This window comes from Rhinopithecus roxellana, chromosome 18 (assembly GCF_007565055.1).
Source record: "Rhinopithecus roxellana isolate Shanxi Qingling chromosome 18, ASM756505v1, whole genome shotgun sequence".
Classification (NCBI taxonomy): domain Eukaryota; kingdom Metazoa; phylum Chordata; class Mammalia; order Primates; family Cercopithecidae; genus Rhinopithecus; species Rhinopithecus roxellana.
The window spans coordinates 41,311,583-41,330,583 of NC_044566.1; the positions used below are offsets into that span (position 1 = coordinate 41,311,583).

Consider the following 19,001-nt stretch of genomic DNA (forward strand, 5'->3'; position numbering starts at 1 on the left):
AAAAATTTGACAGTTCAAAATGCCTGAAGAGACTATATAGCATTCTACACAGAGTCCTTTCTTCTACTCAGTAATTTTAATTCTCTGTAAACCACATTATGTGCTTGTCATTTTCATTTGTAGCAAAGTCATCCTGAGAAAGTCAGGATCTCAATAAATATTGGAGATCTGGAGATGACAGAGCAGGGCTTAGAAACAAGAGGAACAGAATTAATATTCATCTTGTATTAGGAAATGAAAGAAATCTACCAAAAAGAACAAAACAAAAAAGACAAAAGAGAAAGTTAGCCTAAGCCTATCTCAAGGATTTGTTCATCAGGAAACTCCAGGCCTCTCAGTCTTACACTAGAGCTCATGGGAGAAATCCTTACAATTATATTAGTTAAGATTTATTTTAAAAAGGGATTTATTCTGGCAGGATGTTGAGAAATCAGATGGACAATGATTAGCTGTTGCAACTCTTCTAAGAAAAGCCACTGTATATGTGCTTATAAAACACGTCCTGAACGCAGTAGACGCAGCAGTGACGAAATCCAGCATTGGCCTTTGCTCATGATCAAATGAGCAATGTAGGAAGTGGATGGAGCCTGGCGACTCTTTTTTTTTTTTTTTTTTTTTCCTAAAATTCAGTGCAATAGTCAAATATTTTGAAAATTTTAACATAACACTGACAAGTCTCCAGTCCTTGTTCCTAAGTCTCCTTAGAAAATGTGTACATTGGGCCCATTTGGAGAACAAACTTACTGGACATGATGAGAAAATTAAGGATGGGTAAGACAGTCAGTCCAGCCCCCTCATTTTACAACTGAGGTCAGGCCACTTGTCAATGGTGGGTCTAGAAAGAGAACAAACATCTCCCAACTCCCAGTTCAGGGCTTTCTCCTTTATACCTCAGCTGCACCTAGTCCTGAAGTGCCTGCTCTCATTGAAGGCCCCAAGGACTCCAAGTAAGAGGAGCCATAGCTTGTCCTTGCCTTTGGGCCGCTTACAATCTAATTGAGAAGCCAAGACCTTCACATGTGACAAACATAACAAAAATACAAGATACATTCTAAATGATGTGGAGAATGAAATGCAGAAATAATAACCAAGTTTCCCTCTCCCACAGTTTTCTTAATGGCCTTGGGGCCCTCCAGCTACAGAGTCCTGGCTGTTCACTGCTTCAGGGAGGATGGTAGCAGATAAACTTAGTAATTGAATTTCTGAAAATTTTGTTTTAACTCATAGCAGAGGAAATGGTCTTGAAGGGCAAGTCTCTCTATTGCAAGAGCTGGGCTTTTGGAGACAGAAAAGGCTTTCTCAGCCAGAAAAGGCTAAAAACCTAGAGCAGAGGGTTCACATTGTGAACCGGAAGGCAGAAGAACATGTGGGGCTGCAAGGGCAGCTTTTCCAGCTCAGATGCCAAGTCTGGGCTTCTGGTGGGAGGAAGACAACTGGAAGGAATCTGACAAAAATCTGTATGCCAGAAGGGTTCTGAGAAAGGATCATGGATAGAACCTCCCCTGGGCTGAGCCCTTCAGGCATTGGGATCCCTGAGAAGAGCAGGACTGTGTGTTCACTTATTAGGGGGTGAGGGCAGCAGCTCAAGATGAAGTTTAGCTCAATTATAGAGAAATAAAGCAGTACTGCTTTTATATCTGAGTTGGTGACTGAAAATTCATACTCTTTATAATAGGAGCTTCTTATAGGAGTTCTCAATGAAGAGCAGAAAGTGTTATAATCTAACAGATGGCGAGCCCTTCATCACACTGTCTAATAGAGAGACCTCCAATTTCCCAGTTCAGGCTATCTGTGGCCCTACATGTTTGAGCCTCACTCTCCTTGAGTCTGGGATAATGAAATATTAAATATGGACTTGTAGAGAAAGCCCAGTTATCTCCATAATTGACAAAGGAAAGACTTCTTGTAACTATTCTTGTTACGAAAAGGAAAATCATTCTTCTAAGCACAAGTTGAACTGCTCAGTTTCGCTTCCTTTGTGTGCCAATAATAATGTCAGAAGATGTCAGGGTCAGGTCAAAATAAAAAGGGGAGTGAGAGCATGTGGAACATTCCTTCCCTTCCCGAATCAGGTAATGTACAAAATAGAAGTTTCACAAATGTGGAAGAAGGAGAGAAGGTTTAGAAAGAAGGAAGAATGATGAGATCATCTTATTTTGTAACCTTGAAAAGATATGACTTGACTTTTTACATCATATTTTTCAGCTACTTCCAACTTGTTATTCTATGGAGGGGTTAAAGGCAGCAGTATGGATGTTGAATAAAGATAGAAACTCTACTGGAGTGGAAAATATTTTCCATAAAGACAATTTTTATGACACTGTCATCCATGTCTGTGGGACAGTGAAATGGCACCTTTGCTAGAATACCCTAGCAACAGGGATCAAGAGCTTTAAAGAGAACACGTTTTACCCCAGTAATTCTGATTGTAGGAGTGTCTTCTAATAAGGAAGGATATGCACAAAGACCTCTTACAAAGATGTTTTTTGGCAATGCTGTTTATAGTAGTGAAAAAGCAAATACAACCTATAGGACCAACAATAGGGCACTGGTGAATAAAGTACAGTGCAAAAATATAAGGGAATACTGTATGAATATTCAAACTATTATAGAAATGAGTTTCCTGGCATATAAAGATGTTTGCACTATAGTTAGAAAATTAGACTATAAAACAAAATATACAATGTCATTTTTTAGTAAATTATTACCCCAAATTTTATATATCTACAGAAATATATGGATGCTCAGAAAAAAATCCTATAAAGGCAGACACCAAATTATGTATAATGGTTGTTTCTGGATGGTAGGATTCTGGGTCTTCTTCTTTTTGCTAATCTGTATTCTCTGATTTTTCTGCAATGACTGTGTATTATTTGGGTAGCAAAAAATTATTTTGAAATTAAGAAAAGCACCAGGCACATCAAGGTAAGGAGTAGTGGCAGTTATTCACTTTTGTTTCCTCTCTTGGGGGAAATCCTGACAATTCTGGTAGACCAGATATCCCTAAAGTACCACTTCAGCTTTTCAAGTAAAAAACATGGTAATGAGAAGTCTGCCTCCATTTTTCTTTCATATCCTGGATAGAAACCAACACCCTCTTTGGACGTGAAGTCACACAACTAAAACTTACCTTTGAATCCAGAAGACTACACCATATTTTTTTGGAAATGGATACCAGCATAGCAAAGCATCAAAGGAGTTATCTGTGTCATGTATTGTCCTTACCCTGTGATTTCCTGATGCATATCTTTGGTTATTGCTTTTTTCTTATCCACTGTCAGATAGTTAACACTGCCTAGCTTTTCAGGTCCCCATTCAGAGGACTCTGAATATACAGGCCCCACACCATGAAATAACAATCTAATGGACTCACACGTTCAGCTTCAGTAGTTCCTTCATCTCAGAAGTTTCATTTGCCACTTCCATGGTCCAACAGGTAAGGCTGCTACCTGAAACCCCAAACACACACCTCTACCCTCTTCATAAGGGATATACCCTGTGTTTTAGAATAAACCATGCTCAGTGGGTAAACATGATCTTTTCTTTTCAATTATCAACTTAAAAACGCAAATATCAAGTGAAAAATTTTTTCATCCAGATATTAGGTGGATCCTAGAGCCTATAGGTTTTAAAAATTAGAACCTGAAAGTAAGAGATTCAGATAAGCCATGTGTATCAGGGATGATTTAAGAGCCAGCTTGCATAACGAAGAGATGGGCTAGCTTGGTGTTCCTCAAACTTTCAGTACATACAACTTACTGGCCTTGGGAGGCCTGGGATTCTGCATTTCTAACAAGCTCCTGGTGATCCCTGGACCACACTCTAAGCAGCAAGTTTTCCAATTTGGTGATTCTATATGCTCTACTAGGCCATTAATACCTTCCCCTGGGCAGCTGACAAAATGCGAAGCAAGCAGTATGCCCTGACCCACAACAGCTGGCATTCTGTGGCTCTGAGGCTATGGCTGAGCCACCACCTGAGTGGCTGCAAAACCCAGACCTGCCATAAATGACACACCCAGGCCTGTGGCCTATTAGTGTCACCTACCAGCTACATGCTAAATGGGCCCCAGCCCTAGGAGGAGGGCCCAGGAACCTGACAAGTATCCCAAAGCCCCTCCACAGAACACTTCAATGCCTGGGGTTGTGGGAAGAGCCACCAGCAGCAGGGCCCTCTCTCCACAGTTAGGGAAAGCTGGAGTGAGGCCCCCGGCTTCTGGGGCAGGGAAAAGAAACCTTAAGGGTGCTCTCCCATACACCTACAGAGACAGTAGCTATAAGTATACCGGATGCCCCATTCCTGGAATGCAATAGACACTACTGAGTAAAAGCTTTAATTCTGCAGTCACTTTGAAGGAAAAGCCACAAAAGAAGACAGACTGGATAAGGAAATCAGATTGATCTGTCCAGATGTACAGCATTTCAGTGGTTCCTCACTTGTTTCTACAGCCATGACCACACACCAAGATGGAACACGTTATCACTGACACCATCGACCAACACTCAGCCCCTCATGGAGAACCCGATCCAGGGCTGCAGACTCATTCCAGCTGTGCCACAGCTCGCCCTGAATCTCCTTTGAGAACAGTTTTGTGAATAAACATGACTGTTGTGCCAGGACATGGTCTTAAATGTAATAAAAATGGAAATAGTTCTTATTTGGGGTTTGTTGGCTGGAAGTTGCACACTCAAGTGCTTCCAGCTCTGTGGATGGTAGAGTAGAAATTCTAAACCCTATGATTTTCCCCCACTTGGAAATAAGTAGACCATCTCCCCAGTGCTTTCAGTTGTTTTATGTCAACTGCTGGGTTTATTACAGTATATCAAGCAATCATTAGTATTACTAATAAGCCCTTTGGAAGCTAAGGAAGTAAAAAACTAATGAAAATGGGGCAGACCTGAACAGAGACACTCAAGGTATACAACTAACTCTAAGCGACTACATTCTAATTTAGAGAATATTGGTGACTTTTCTTTATGACACTTTTACTGCAATAGGGTGTGAAGCTGGGGACGGAAGAGGTGGATGTTTGAGTCTTTTCACAAACCTGTGAACACTGCCAGCTTCATTCTAATCACAAAATAAAGCAAGTTCAATAGCTAAAAATGTTCTTTATGAGAATTAAACAGATTTGAGTTTTGCTTAGATCTTATGGAATAAGACTCTGAAAGAATATTTGTTTTGAGAATTATAGGGAAAGTATTTTACACAGAAGAAAAAATGAAGACTAGCATTTACAAATGGATAAAAGTTAAATTGGCTACTAGCATCTCTTCTGACACATTGATCTTCCTTTTCTGGAGATGTGATAAAAAACTGGCTCTAAAATGAGCAAAATCTGTCAATAAGTTATCATCTTCTCTAATGAAAACAGAAAGAAAATAATAAATACTTCATTATCCCAAGTCTGAATTTAGCTCTTGGATATGGAGATACAGATCATATGTATTCACGTATTCCCCATTGGTGAGGAGTTCTACGGTATGCAATCACTATCTTTTCCATGTGTTGCTTTCAAAGCTCCTACATTGGCTTATCACAAATGTAATTGCTTAATCATGTCACAATGAGCTCATCTTTCCCTGCAAAATGCTGAGGGGTTGCAAAAATGTGGCCAAGGCCAAAATCAAAACATTTATTGCATCAGTATCCTGAACCTGTAAGAAAATGTTGAAATGACTGAGAAACTAGAGGGAGAAGGCAGCATTTATGTGGAAAGAGACAGCTGTGAGAAAAGACAGTCTCAGGAAGGGATGCGATGTCTTCCCAGACAGGGCAGCGAAGCAGAACTGACAAGTCCTAGTGGTGATTCTAGACCAGCTACAGTGGCTTGTAATTAACCAAGACACCTGGACTTGCCTATCTGAAAAACACTTGTGATCCACCTGACCCCTTTTCCCTCAATAAGAGTGTATCCAGGGGTCCCGAGCAGCAGCTGTGCCTAGTTGAGGCTGCTTTGAGGGCAGTTCAGACATGGCAACCCCAGGAAAGCAGCAGGGAGGATGTCAGCAGGGAGAGAGGCTATCTGAGGGACATACTGGAGGGACAGAGCAGGAAGCTGGAAAAAGAAGGTAGGGCCAAAATGGAAGTGGGCAGGAATCTGAGGCCCCAGTAGGTTGAAAAACAGTTTCAGTGCCTCACAGCCACGCATCATGTGTGCCTTTTTGCACAGCTTAGTACATGTTCCCAGGCTCAGATCAGCAGAGCACACTGTTCGTGGCCTTTTCTCCCTGACTTCCACAGCCACAGAGAATTCCTCAGGGAACTGTCAAGGGGCTAGGAGAAGCCCTCTATCACTTCACCCAATCTTTTACCATTTGTGCTTTCTGCTGTCTACAAGGCATTCCTGCCATCGCTGGCACTTCCTAAAGGTGCCAGATAAAGAGTTCATGACTATCCTGAGTTTTGAGGAGGAACAGTTTTAGAGGTAAAATGAGGAGATAAAACATAGAAGGTTCCTTCAGAACAGCCTCAAATAGGACTGGTTAGTTCTTTGACTATTTCCTATCCACAGCCTCAAATAGGACTGGTTAGTTCTTTGACTATTTCCTATTGGCTTATTCTGGGGCTAGATATCCTCAAAAAATGTCATAGTTTCCTAAAAATATAATTTTTAAGTTCCTAATACCTTCTAAGAGTAATTCTCTAAGTATGATTATAATCTTAATTTGAATGGAAATATTCAATCACACATGATACAGATGTCATTAGCATTACGTAGCAGAGTTGATTTTTTTTCCTGGCATAATTATTGTTTTTCTTTTCTCTCATTTATAAATAATTTCCCCCCTTTTATTTAAACCACATGAGAATGTAAATTGTACATAGTGGCTTGATGATCTCACCAGGTTTCTGGAAAAACAGGATTCTGGAAGTAAAAATTAATCTTCCATAGCAAGTATTATGAGTTATTGAGATCTCCTGAGTGCCAACAGTGTGTTTAGCCTTTCGGAAAACATTGAAAAAAATAAAATAAAAATCCTGCCTTCCTTGTCAATCTGAAAAAGGTAAATGACACAGTTGCAACTGGAAAAAATTCACCCAGACAAAACCAAACCATCCATGAAAGAAGCCCCTCGGCCACGCCCCCCAGATCTGGACAGGAATAGAGGACAAGTCGGCGAAGTGCAGTTCCATGATCTGTGAGGTGGAGGAAAAGAGGGCGATGCCCAGCAGTCCCCATGCCTGCCCCTACCCTAGACCTGTGCAGTTCTGTGAGGGGAGGGAGACAGCAGCAGCTGCCTTTCACCAGTCTCTCTCCTGTGACCAACCTACAGGCAGCTCACAGTTCACAGAAGCTCGGGCTGATTCTGGCCGTCCCTTGTTTTAGGATTTACACTACAGGCCACAAGACAGGATGCCCAGGCCTCCAGATTTGTATTCTGGGCCAAAAAGAGAGCTAAGAGAAAAGGTGTAAGTGCCTCAGTACTTCCCTGCTTCTTTCTTTCCTCCTCCTTCCTTCCATCTCTTTGTAGAGGAGTTTCTTGGAAATTCATATTTCAGCCTCCTAGAGCTTCTGGAAGGGCCCTTAAAGGCTTTCCAGCCCAATCATCTTATTTACAGAGGAGGAAACGAAGGCCCAGAGAGGGCGAATGACCCAAGAGCCTGTGGCTAATTCATGGTGGAACTGGGACTAGAACTCAGGACACCTAACCACGCCACTACTTTTAGACCTTACACTTAGTGATAACTTTTCTTTTTCTCCCACGCGGCAGCTGGCATGAGGAAGCAGCCCCCTGCATTTTGAGGAAAAAGACAACAACTAAATAAAACGGTGCTCTCTGGAGGGAGGTCTCGTTACAATCCCTAGTAATGAAAACTCAGCTGTGGACAAACAGGCAACAAGGTGGATGCTCCTGCTAGCTCACCCCAAGGAAGCATTTCTGCGCCTGTGAACTCAGGAACAAACGGGTAAAAAAGCATCATGTGAATGTTGAGTAAGAACCACTTGCAGACGTAGAAAAATCCACTTTGTAATAGTGAATGATTAGAATTAACTCTCAATTCCCAACAGGAATCAGGAATCATTCAAAAGTCACTGAGTCGAGAGAGGCTGACAGCAGTGGCAGAATGACAATGAAATGCAGGAGCTGCTCCCAGGATGTCAAACTGGGACTGGGACAATGCAGCTGTAGGGCAGGGGCAGCCTGGGACCCTTCTGGACACAGACAGTGCCACCCCAAGTCTCGACTGTGACCGGGAGAGGCCCTGCAACTAAATCACTCAGGATAAATAACAAAGTCACTACCCCTTTCTCCACTCAGACCCCTGTGATTATGCAGTTTGTGGGGAAACACTATTTTAAAAATCTACTTAGAAAATATTTTTTTCTTATTGTAGCATTGTCAAATTGATACTTTAAAGGATTTAAGACTTTAGGTTTTAAAATTGTTTCCAAATCTTTTCAGAAAGTCAACTATGTTACTCTTCACTGACTGCTCCCAGGGCCTTCTCCTGAAAGTGGGTGGGGCCAGGATTTATGCTCTGGCTGGGAGGAGAGGCAGGCCAGGCACCTTGCTGGTGCTGAGGCAGGAACAGTCAACCCTTCCCGCTTCCCCCCACCCGCCCCGCCCTGGTATCCACTCTCTCTTTCTTCCTTATTAATGGAACCATAGCATGTGACAACGTAACCAAAGAAAACATAACATTTTTCAGACTCCCTTGTAACTAGGGATAAACATGTGACCAAGATCTGGCCAATAGAGATAAAAATTACTGGGTAGAGTCTCTGAGAAAATTCCTTAAAAAGTGGGGATGGCTCAGCTGGCAGGTACCTTCTGCCCTTCCCCTTTCCTTTTTCCTGCCCAGAACAAAGATGTGATGGCTGGGGTGGAGGCAGCCATGTTATAACATGACAAGCCTGAGGAAGGAAGCCAAAAGCTGAGAACCGTGTAGTCAGATGACGGAAGGAGCTTCTGCACCAGACCTGCACTGCCTCCTTGGACTTTTTTTTTTCTTTCTTTTTCTTAAGGGTTAGAGGAAAACTAATCCCTACTTGTTTAACCATCATTTCCCACCATTATTTGTAGTCAAATACATTTCCTAACTGAAACACATATACACACTTACTCACCAAGAGGCCCCAACACTGAAGAGTGAGGCAGGAACCACTCAACATTTAAAGTAGAAAAGAAGAGCAATAGCAGGGTATTGATCCCAGCTGCACTAATAGAAATTCCAACTCAGAGACTGCAATTAAAATAATGGAGAGGAAAACATCTCAAACCAAATTACCAGTTTTGATAACTACAGAGGTGTTGTGTTGTGACCCAGAGGACTGATTTGTGAGCTACAAATTGAGCTAAGGCTTAACACAAGTATTTTAGAAAAAATCATTCTGAAAACAAATGTAGCCTCTGGGCACAACTGAGTGGAATGAAAATGGTGGCACAGAGAGAGAGGGTTCAACTGAGCTTTCTCTGGTTTTACAAATGCAGGAGCTTTGGGGAATGAGTGCAAATCTCTGAAGCATTATTCTCATTATTAGTAATGGTTCTTAATAACTAAGGGGCAACATTCAGTCTCCAATTGGCTGAACTGACCAGAAATTGCTCATTGCAGTTATAGTAATAATGAAATATAATTTGACACTAAATTACAAATCCAGATATAAAACTATCTGCTCAGTCTGTTATTGCAAAGGAAAACTAAGCCAGAACATCAATAAATAGAATAACCCAATTAAGTGTCTCTCCATTTGGGAACTATTTAGAATTGAGAGTTTAACAGGCTAGTGAAATAGGGCAAAACAATTTAGTATTTACTGATTTAAACAATCAGGGCTTTTATTATAAGACAATTACTTTTGTTAATTTAAAATAAGTATTCAATCAATCTGAATGGCTTTGGTCATTTATGTAGTAATCTTAATCACTCTCAATTCTTTCTAGTTATGAGGCATAATTTCTCACAGCACATTTACCTGTACTTTAATATTAAATATAAGCACATTTTAAATAACTAGAGTGTCTTTGTGAACATATTCCCGATCATTTTTTGCCACATACAATAACCACCTATAAGCCAGGAATTACAAATACAGGATGATGGATTGATAAAAATGTCTGTATTCCTTTTAGCCACATTTAAGTGGAAAAGTAATAGCTAAATTCCCTAATTATAACCTACATCGGTTACCCACACTGATATATATGTATATCGATGTACATATGTATTGGCATGTATAACTAATGTAGGTTATAATTAGGGAATTTAGCTATCACTTTTCCACTTTAGCTATAACTGTTCCAACTGTTAACACACTTTGCAGGATTTTGCCAGAGATAGATGTTCCCTCCATTGGAGAGGGAAGGATATTTGCCTGCAGATGCAGACATGCAAGGGAAGAGATTTTGCAAGAGATAAGCTGGAGCAACCACAGGGATCCAGGAATTGTGCTCTGAGCTTTCTGTTTGCCTGAGGGTAGCAGGTATCTGATACATGTTTGTTCAATGAAAGTGCTACCTCAGATTCTTCAGGGATGATGCTCCTAGAAGCATCCACAAGCAGCTGATAAAGCCCAGGTTACATCCTCAAGGCTGAATTTCTGTATGATCAGATTCTCCAGGAAAAGCCTCCGCTTCCAGAGTTACAGCATCCTGTACCACATTCTTTGGCAAGGATGCCTTTGGTTATTCATACCTACTATAAAACCATGTACACACATGGCGTCTATGGTACTGACCTCTCTGGGGACCGTTAGACAATGCTGAAGGATGTTTAAACGATACTTACTGCTGGTGGAGGACAGGTGGCTGTAGTCGGACCTGAAACACAAGACCTCAGTGTTAGTCGAATTCTTTATCCAAATGATTTATTCAAGCCAGAATTTTAAACAGTCAGTGGTAAGTAGCATTTAACTGGTAAAGAAATGTTACCAATTAAAAACTGTAGTGCTAAGGCTCATTTTATGCAAAACAAAGTTATGTCTGAATTTGAAAGCAAAACTTTAAAGGAACTTTAGAATTTTGGGGGCCCTCATATGAGTTCTGCCAGTTCCTCTGATGGGTTTTGGAAGAAGCCATTTAAAGGTTTAGCAAAAATTTTGAATGGTTATTTTTCTGGGGAGAAGTCCCAAAGTTTTCAACAGACTCATCACTCGCAGATTCCCTCAAAAGGTTACTGCAAATGAGCACCCTTCAAATGTTCGCACCACACCATGGGGAAATGTTCTTAGTTGACTTAAGCAGAGGATCCCAGTGCGAGGAGAGAGGGAACCTCAGCTTTGAAGGTTTCCGCATTCAAGGTGGGGCTGACCACCAGGACACAAAGGCACAATGATATTTCCACTGATTTCAGTTCCATCTGAGAAGAAAGCCTGCTGGATATTACAGTAACAGGATGTGAGCTGTGATAGGGAAAGGGAAAAGGCAGGCTAAGGTTGGAGTGAAATCGCCCTTTCAGTTTCTACGCTGAGGAATCAGCTGCTGGCATTCAGCCTCTGTAACAGTGAGGCTCTAGCCAAGGATCTGCTTAATCTCTAGTAAGTTTCTGCCCTACTTCTGTAGCTGTTAAGACTTTCCTCTCTGGCAACAAATTTGATATGGAAGCTATTTATTTTTTTCCTCTAGTGTCCCAAAGTCATTCTCAGTAGGAAATTAATCACTTTAGCACGTAGGGATTTATTCTGCCATGGAAGTTATGGGATGTAGTTATGCAAATAAACTGCTTAATTATGTTTAATTTTATAGATACACATTTCTTTTATCTCCGTAGTCTCCTGTTGCCTTTCTTAAATCATCCAATTTTCACTCCATTGAACTTCTTGCCACGTTTAAAAAAGCACATGCAAAACTTTTTTTAAAAATCGTAAGCAGCATGCCTCTTACTGGTTAAAATAACCTACATCACTCAAAATGCTGCATTGATTTATTGGTTGAGGAACAAAATGGAAGAAAACAACATGTGGTTTTCACTTTTGCAAATGAAATACTTTAGTAGTCATGGAATCAATGAATTTTAAAACTGGAAAGAATAACAGCTACCAACATTTGCATATCCCTTTATGTATTATAAACTGCATTCATATATATATAGAGAGATATAGATATAATTCAATTTTTTATTTTATTGACTAGGAAATTAAAGTGATACTATCTGTACAGAGACCAGGAGGTGAGCAATGATTAGTGACTGAAGTGAGTGTGCAGGGTAGGTGGAAAGGAAGGAGTCCAAAGGCAGAACGGATTGACTGGCTAGCACATGGTGACATACCGGCTAAGGGAGAAAACAGAGAGGGGAGGGTCAAGGATTAGCAATGTTCTGAAGCCCAGGATTTGTAACCCAGTACTGGTGCATTAAATTCTTTCTGGAACCATTCAGGACATAAACTTTTGAACAATACTTGAAAATGTAATTATATATAAACTGAGTGACTGCTCAGCAAACATCCACTGTGGTAGATGCAACAGGAAAGCAACTCGATTACAATAAAATCATCTTGAGATGGACAGACTTTAAAGAAATGTCATGACTATTCAAATACAACACACATTAAGAATGTGCGATATTTCTATTTCTTTTATTCTTTAAAATGTGTATTTTCAGCTAGGATTTTCCAAATTCTCTTGAAGCAGATGGGATTCACATATGCATACATTTTAAAGATCTGCATACAGATGGATATGTATGTAGAATGAAATTTACACTTGAAACATAGTTCAAGAATCTTAAAGTGCAATAGTATTTTAGTGTCTTAGGACAGTGCTGGCATAACTGATGCCCCTCTATGAGTCCCTCCATGTTTCTAGACTAAGGGCACCACCAGGTTGGGCCTGCCAAATGGTCAGCCTTCTGACAATCACACTGATCCTGCTCCAGTTCCCTCCACATACAGCAGCCAATCTTTGCAAAGGATAAATCTGATCATGTCTCTCTCTGGATGAAATTCAAGCTCGCTAGTGTAAAACACAAACCCCTCTCTCTGTGATGGATGGCCTGGCTCTGCAGTCCAACTTTCACCCCGGTCCACTGTCACAACAGAAACACACAGAGAGTCACCTACAGCCTCCCACTGCTCTCCAGCCTCTGATCCTCAGTATATGCAATTTGTACACAGTTGCCATAATGACGGAGACACAATTTTGAATTGCTCTTTTCACTTGATACCATCATAACATGCTGCTACACATTTCCTGTAATTATCATTTTAAATTGAGTAATATACTATAATTTATTCAACTCTTTTGTTGGCTAAATGATCGTTCCTGGTTGTTCACCTTTACAAAACACACAGCAATGAGGTATTTATGAATATAGCTTTATATTTATTTTCTTTTCCTTAGAAACATTATCATGGGCAGAAAGATAGACTGAGTTGAGGTATAAATACTTTTATAGCTCTTAAAATATATTCCAAATAACCTCAAAAGCTTATTTACTAGAAATACTGCCAGGAAAGACAAACTACAAAGCTTGAAACAATTTTGCACAAAATAAATAGGTTCAAACCATTTCAGAGAATAACCAGGTATTAGATTAGGGTTCTCTGGACAAGCCTGTACTCCCCTAGTTCTTCTTAGGCATGAAGGAACAGCAGTCGGGTGCCTGCCTTGATATTTCTGTTTATCGGTCTCACATCAGAAGAATGTAGTTAGCTGGCTATGCATAAGACATTCAACCCTGCCAGAATGAAGCACGAAAGGTGAATTCAGAATGAAAAATTTATACACGATATAGAGCAGACTAATACAAGAATTATGTATATTCACACACCTGACAAATATAGACACATTTCCAAATGTTATTTAGTATTTGTGCCAATAATGAACAGAAAGTTAGATGCAGTCCCTTGACTATATTAATTACATTATTACATGTAGGGATTATATAGAGGTTCTGTACTTAAAACAGTTTACCCTATCAGACAGCAGCCTAGCTACCAAATGATATACTACATACATACAGAATACCTTCCTAAATTATTTTCCAGGAAAATCATGGCATAAGAATTGATCTTGGCATTCCTGTAAAATTGATCTTGATGTTTCTGTAAAATATCAGTTCAACGCATCATGGACCTCATCTGTTAACCCTCATTGCACTGAATTAAATTTAGTGTTAACTAGCTCTACCTTGAACACAAAGATAGCAAAGTACTAACAAATGATCTGGTCTTCTATACAGCATTTCCCCTTTCATCTTTTTAAAAGACCTGTCCCATTTAAAAATTCACCCCACCTATTCTTTTCCACCCACCTATTTAAAGTCTAGACTCCTGATTTTTTGTTACGTCTTAAGTCACAACGAAGTATCAATTGGAGGTCCTCCAAAGAAACAGGGCATGGTATGGCCCTACATGTTCAGAAGCGACAGCTGAGATGGAAGTGGAAGTTCATTAATGCCAGACCAAACTATTGAATGAAAATAATCCATCACATGCAAAAGAGTGGCTTACATGCCAAATCTTGAAGGCATCACTAATGAAACAGTCATTATAAAGCATTGGCTTTTATTTGGGTTTACAAGGAACTGGCTGTCCTCCTATTTAAGGGATTCTGTTTCTTAAGATAGTTTACCACCATCAGCAGCCAACTTGCCAATTTTTGCTATAACGAAAAGTACATAAGAGCACAAGGCTTCTTTCAAGTGGATTTGGAAAATGGGAGTTTCAAAATGACATCAATTGCTATAGAAGAACACTAGTTTGCTTTTAGTCTTGGCTTGTAGTAAGTAGGTGAGACAGCAACAAAAGGAGCAGAAAACAAGAATGAATTACAGATCAAACAGCTCCTGGAGAGGCAACTTCACTAGGTGGGAAGCACACTGGAGATCCAGACTTCAATTCATGCCTCTAACGAGCCATGTGCCCTCTGAGTCTACATTTCCTCATCTGTAAAATATAATTATTAGAATACTGAGGCATGCCCTGTAGTCTCTCACATGTTCTGAATGATCAAATTACTTAAGGTATTTAAAAGCAACAGAGGATCTATTGTGATGAGTTTGAAAAACATATGGACTTGAGTTCACCATTTTTATTATATAAAACTCTAAGTTTATAATTTGGAGTGTTCTTCATAACAATAATAATATAGTGTGATGAGAAATAATCATGTCCTAAAAGTTCTAGACACTGAACAGGCACTAAGATTCTAGGCACTGAACAGGCACTGTTCTAGGGGCTTTAAATATATACGCTCATTTAATCCTCACACCAACCCTAGGAGGTAGGTACTACTGCCATCATCCCCATTGTACAGAAGAGGAAACTGAGAGCAGAGAGAGGTTAAGTCACTGGATCAAGGTTTCACAGTCCCTAAGTAGAGGAGCCAGAATTTGAAAGAGCAGACTGGCTCTTGTGACTAACTTTCAAAGTGGCCAACACAGCCACTGGCAGTGGGATGCATGAAGTTTCTCAGAACTGTTTCTTCCATCATGCCGCTGAAAGGACGGATAATCAGCTTAAGCAATACCCTGACAGCTCTTGTTTCTGTGTTTTGTTCACACCCCCTTACCCCAAATTTTGATGATCCTAACTATCCACTCTCTCTCTCTGCCTGACCCTAGGTAGTTGAGCATTGCTGCGAGAAAATAAATAACTAGGGGAACTTGTACCTCTATAAATACGTAATTGCAAATTTCAACTGGGCACCCGCTCAACATTGCCCCAAACAACTATTCAAATCTCCTTTCTCCTCAGATGGTGGAGGGCTGTATTTACACCAAAGAGAAACCCCATCTTGCCTGCCCTTTTAATTGCAGGAGGGGATATCCTGTCTCCTACCTAAAGCCATCCATTCCCTTGTGGTCTAAAGTCCATCTGCCTCCACTTTTTCAGAATGCTGACACTACAGGACCAGAAGCAGTGGCTCACATCTATAATCTTAGTGCTTTGCGAGGCCAAGGTGGAAGGATTGCTTGAGGCCAGGAGTTTAAGACAGTTTCTGAGCAACATAGCAGGACCTTGTGTTTATAAAAATTAAAAAAAATAATTAGCTGGGCATGGTGTCAGTGGTGCAGGCCTGTAATCCCAGCTACACAGGAGGCAGAGGCGGGAGGATCACTTGAGCCTTGGAGTCTGAGGTTGCAGTGAGCCATGATTCCACCAATGCACGCCAGCCTGGTGACAGAGACATCCTGTCTGTTAAAAAAAAAAAAAAAAAAAAAAAGGCAAGCAAACAAGCAAGCCAACATTACAGATGATAATCTTTTCTCCTCCTTCTCCTTTCCCTTTCTATAGAATCCTTTCTATCACACTGATTGCTCAATCAGTGCCTATGTTTAGGAAATCTTTCTTCACCCCAGTCTCCCTTTTAGATACTGCCTCTTTTTGCTTCTCCTTTTTCCAGACAAAGGAATTCACCTGCCTCCTTTTCTTCACCTTCTACTGCCTTCTAGAGCCTCTCTAATCTGGCTCCTATCTCCACCGCCCCACTGTGAAATACCACTCTTCCTTCACTTCATCATCTCCATTTAAAAAAGACGTTTAGCTTTCCTCATCTTCACCAATTTCTCAGTAGCAGAGTTGATCTCTCCTTCCTTTCTCAAAAACTCAAACCTCCCTTGGCTTCAATGATTCATATTCTTCCTTCTTTGACCTCATGTCTACTCTTTCTCAGCCTCCTTTATCAGTTCATTCTCATTGACTGGGCATTTAAATGTAGTTTCTCAAGGCTGGTCTTAAACAGCAGCTGCTGCACAGAGTTGTTGAAGGATTCGAGGAGTCCATGAAATACATAAAGGCTTAGAACAGTAGGTGGCACATACTAAATGCTAAGAAAGTGCTTGCTGTTACCTTCAGTTGATTTCGTCTCTCCCAGGGCTTCCATTGCCATTTTTAGGTAAATAGTTCCCAAATGCAATGTCATCATGCGGACCTCCCTACTGAGTTCCAGACAGATATACCCAACTGCTGATTCATCATCTTTACTTGGATGTCTCGCAACACCTCAGACACAGTGTGTTGAAAATGAAATGTCTCAGACCTTGCCCAGACTTGGTTTGGAAGAGATCACCAGCTACTTTGAGAATGTGATAAAAAAAATAAGTTTCTTCTCATACAAATTCACAAAGCACATCATTTGCATACAACTTGAAGCAATTCATGGACCCCAAATTAAGGATCACTGCCTTAGCTGATGTGTCACTTGAGCTAAGTCCTGAAAGAAGAGTAGAGTTTCACCTAGCAGACAGGCATGTCAGGTGGGAATGGCAGAGGTGGCAAAGAGGGCAGCTTGACAAAGGCAAGGAAACAGAAAAACCTGTCAGATGTGGCTAGATACAAGGTGCAAAGAAGGACCTGCTGAGAAACAAGGCCAAGGAGGGAAGAAGGGACTCCATAACAGGAGTCAGGGCATATAGGCCATGTTAAATTCCTTGCATTTGTAGATAACAGAGCCATAAAAGTTTGAAAAGGAGAGACATGATCAGATTTGCATTTTAAAAATACTAATGATAGCAAACACTTATTGTTTTCTATGTGCTTTCTACACAATCTCTGTGAAAACTAGATAGGGTAAGGGGTGGGGGCAAGCTCCAGAAAAGTAGGGAAACGATGAACAGCTTTTTGATAACTGAAATTCAAGGGCTCTATGAATATATGGAAAACACAACACTAATGAGCATACATTGAAACGCATGCTATTTTACCTTTAGCTTAAGGATGCTAGTGATACAGTAAGAATTTCTTTTTTTTTTTTTGAGATGGAGTTTCGCTCTTGTTGCCTAAGCTGGAGTGCAATGGTGTGATCTCGGCTCATGGCAACCTCTGCCTCCTGGGTTCAAGCGATTCTCCTGCCTCAGCCTCCCGAATAGCTGGAATTACAGGCATGTGCCACCACGCCCGACTAATTCTGTATTTTTTTTTAGTAGAGACGAGAGTTCTCCATGTTGGCCAGGCTGGTCTCAAACTCCCGACCTCAGGTGATCTGCCCACCTCAGCCTTCCAATGTGCTGGGATTACAGGCGTGAGCCATGGTGCCCGGCCAAGAATTCTTTAAACAATTCTGTCCTGTTACAACTACACATTTTAGTGACAGAGGCTGAGAACAGAAGCTCTGGTGTCAGCAGGAGTGGCGAGCCCCTCCCAGGAGGCCTGGCAGCTGTCATGCTGATGTCCAGATCCTGGGGCGATATCACCCCCTGGGTCAGGACTTCCTCTCCCTTCTCTAAGACAGAGCCCTTGAAAAAAACATCAGTTTTAGGTGAGCTCTGCAAATTGAAAATGAATAGACCAGTGAGCGCTTTATTTAAGGCAGCTACAAATAAGCTGGTTAATTTTGCTTTGTTTCTTCTATTCATGGTCCAGCTAACTAGTGGCAGAAAAAAAAGCCAATAATCTTCAATTAAAGTTGATACATGCCACTTATACAAAGAGTGGGAAGAAGCAAGAGAGTTTAGCATTTAGCATCAGGTTACTCCACCAGATTATAATTGGGTGCTGTAGAGAGCTATGAATGAGTTTGGATAACAGAGAAAGCCCATTGCTGGGTGAATGCCCTAGGGAGTAAAGTCCCACATTTGGGCTAGGAGTGGTGGGGCAGGAGGGGCTGTGTAGGGGAGCTTTGCCGGGGTTGGGTTAGAACTCTGGGTCGATTGTGGGCCTAGATTCTCTACCTGCCCTCACCGGGTTGCCAAATCCTGAGATTAGTCTAAAACCTCTCCGACCTTTCAGGAATGAGGCTTTCTGCAGTCTGGGCAGCTCCCGCCCTCCCCCAGGATTACTCCAGATAGGAAAAGACATCCTTTCCTCCTGGGTCAGTACCCGTGGCCTGGATGTGGTGCTGACTCTGCACAGGAAAGTCCTTTAGATATAGGGGCTGCCGGGAAGCCTTTATAATGACATTCATCTCCTAAAAGGCATTTTGTCTTTTGTTCCGCTCAGGAAAACAGTGTTTGGAGACTAATTAGTCTCCAAAGGTTTGAGCTCATTGTTTGAGTCCGCTGAAGCGAAGAGAATATTAAAAAAAAAAAAAAAAAAAAAAAAAGAAAAAAAAGGCAGGGCTAGATCCTAATCTTAACACCATCTCCATCCCGCTGGTACAACAGGCCAACGGTTCCGG

At 41.0% G+C, this 19,001-nt stretch overlaps 1 protein-coding gene across 1 annotated transcript in view; it reads right to left on the reverse strand.

The window, feature by feature from the left end:
- FAM124A (family with sequence similarity 124 member A) overlaps positions 1-19,001 on the reverse strand; it is a 59,863-nt gene that overhangs the window by 40,055 nt on the left and 807 nt on the right. Inside the window, exon 2 of the mRNA XM_010363814.2 lies at positions 10,735-10,766. Coding sequence (XP_010362116.1) covers positions 10,735-10,766 — 32 coding nt within the window. The remainder of the gene's footprint in view (positions 1-10,734; positions 10,767-19,001) is intronic.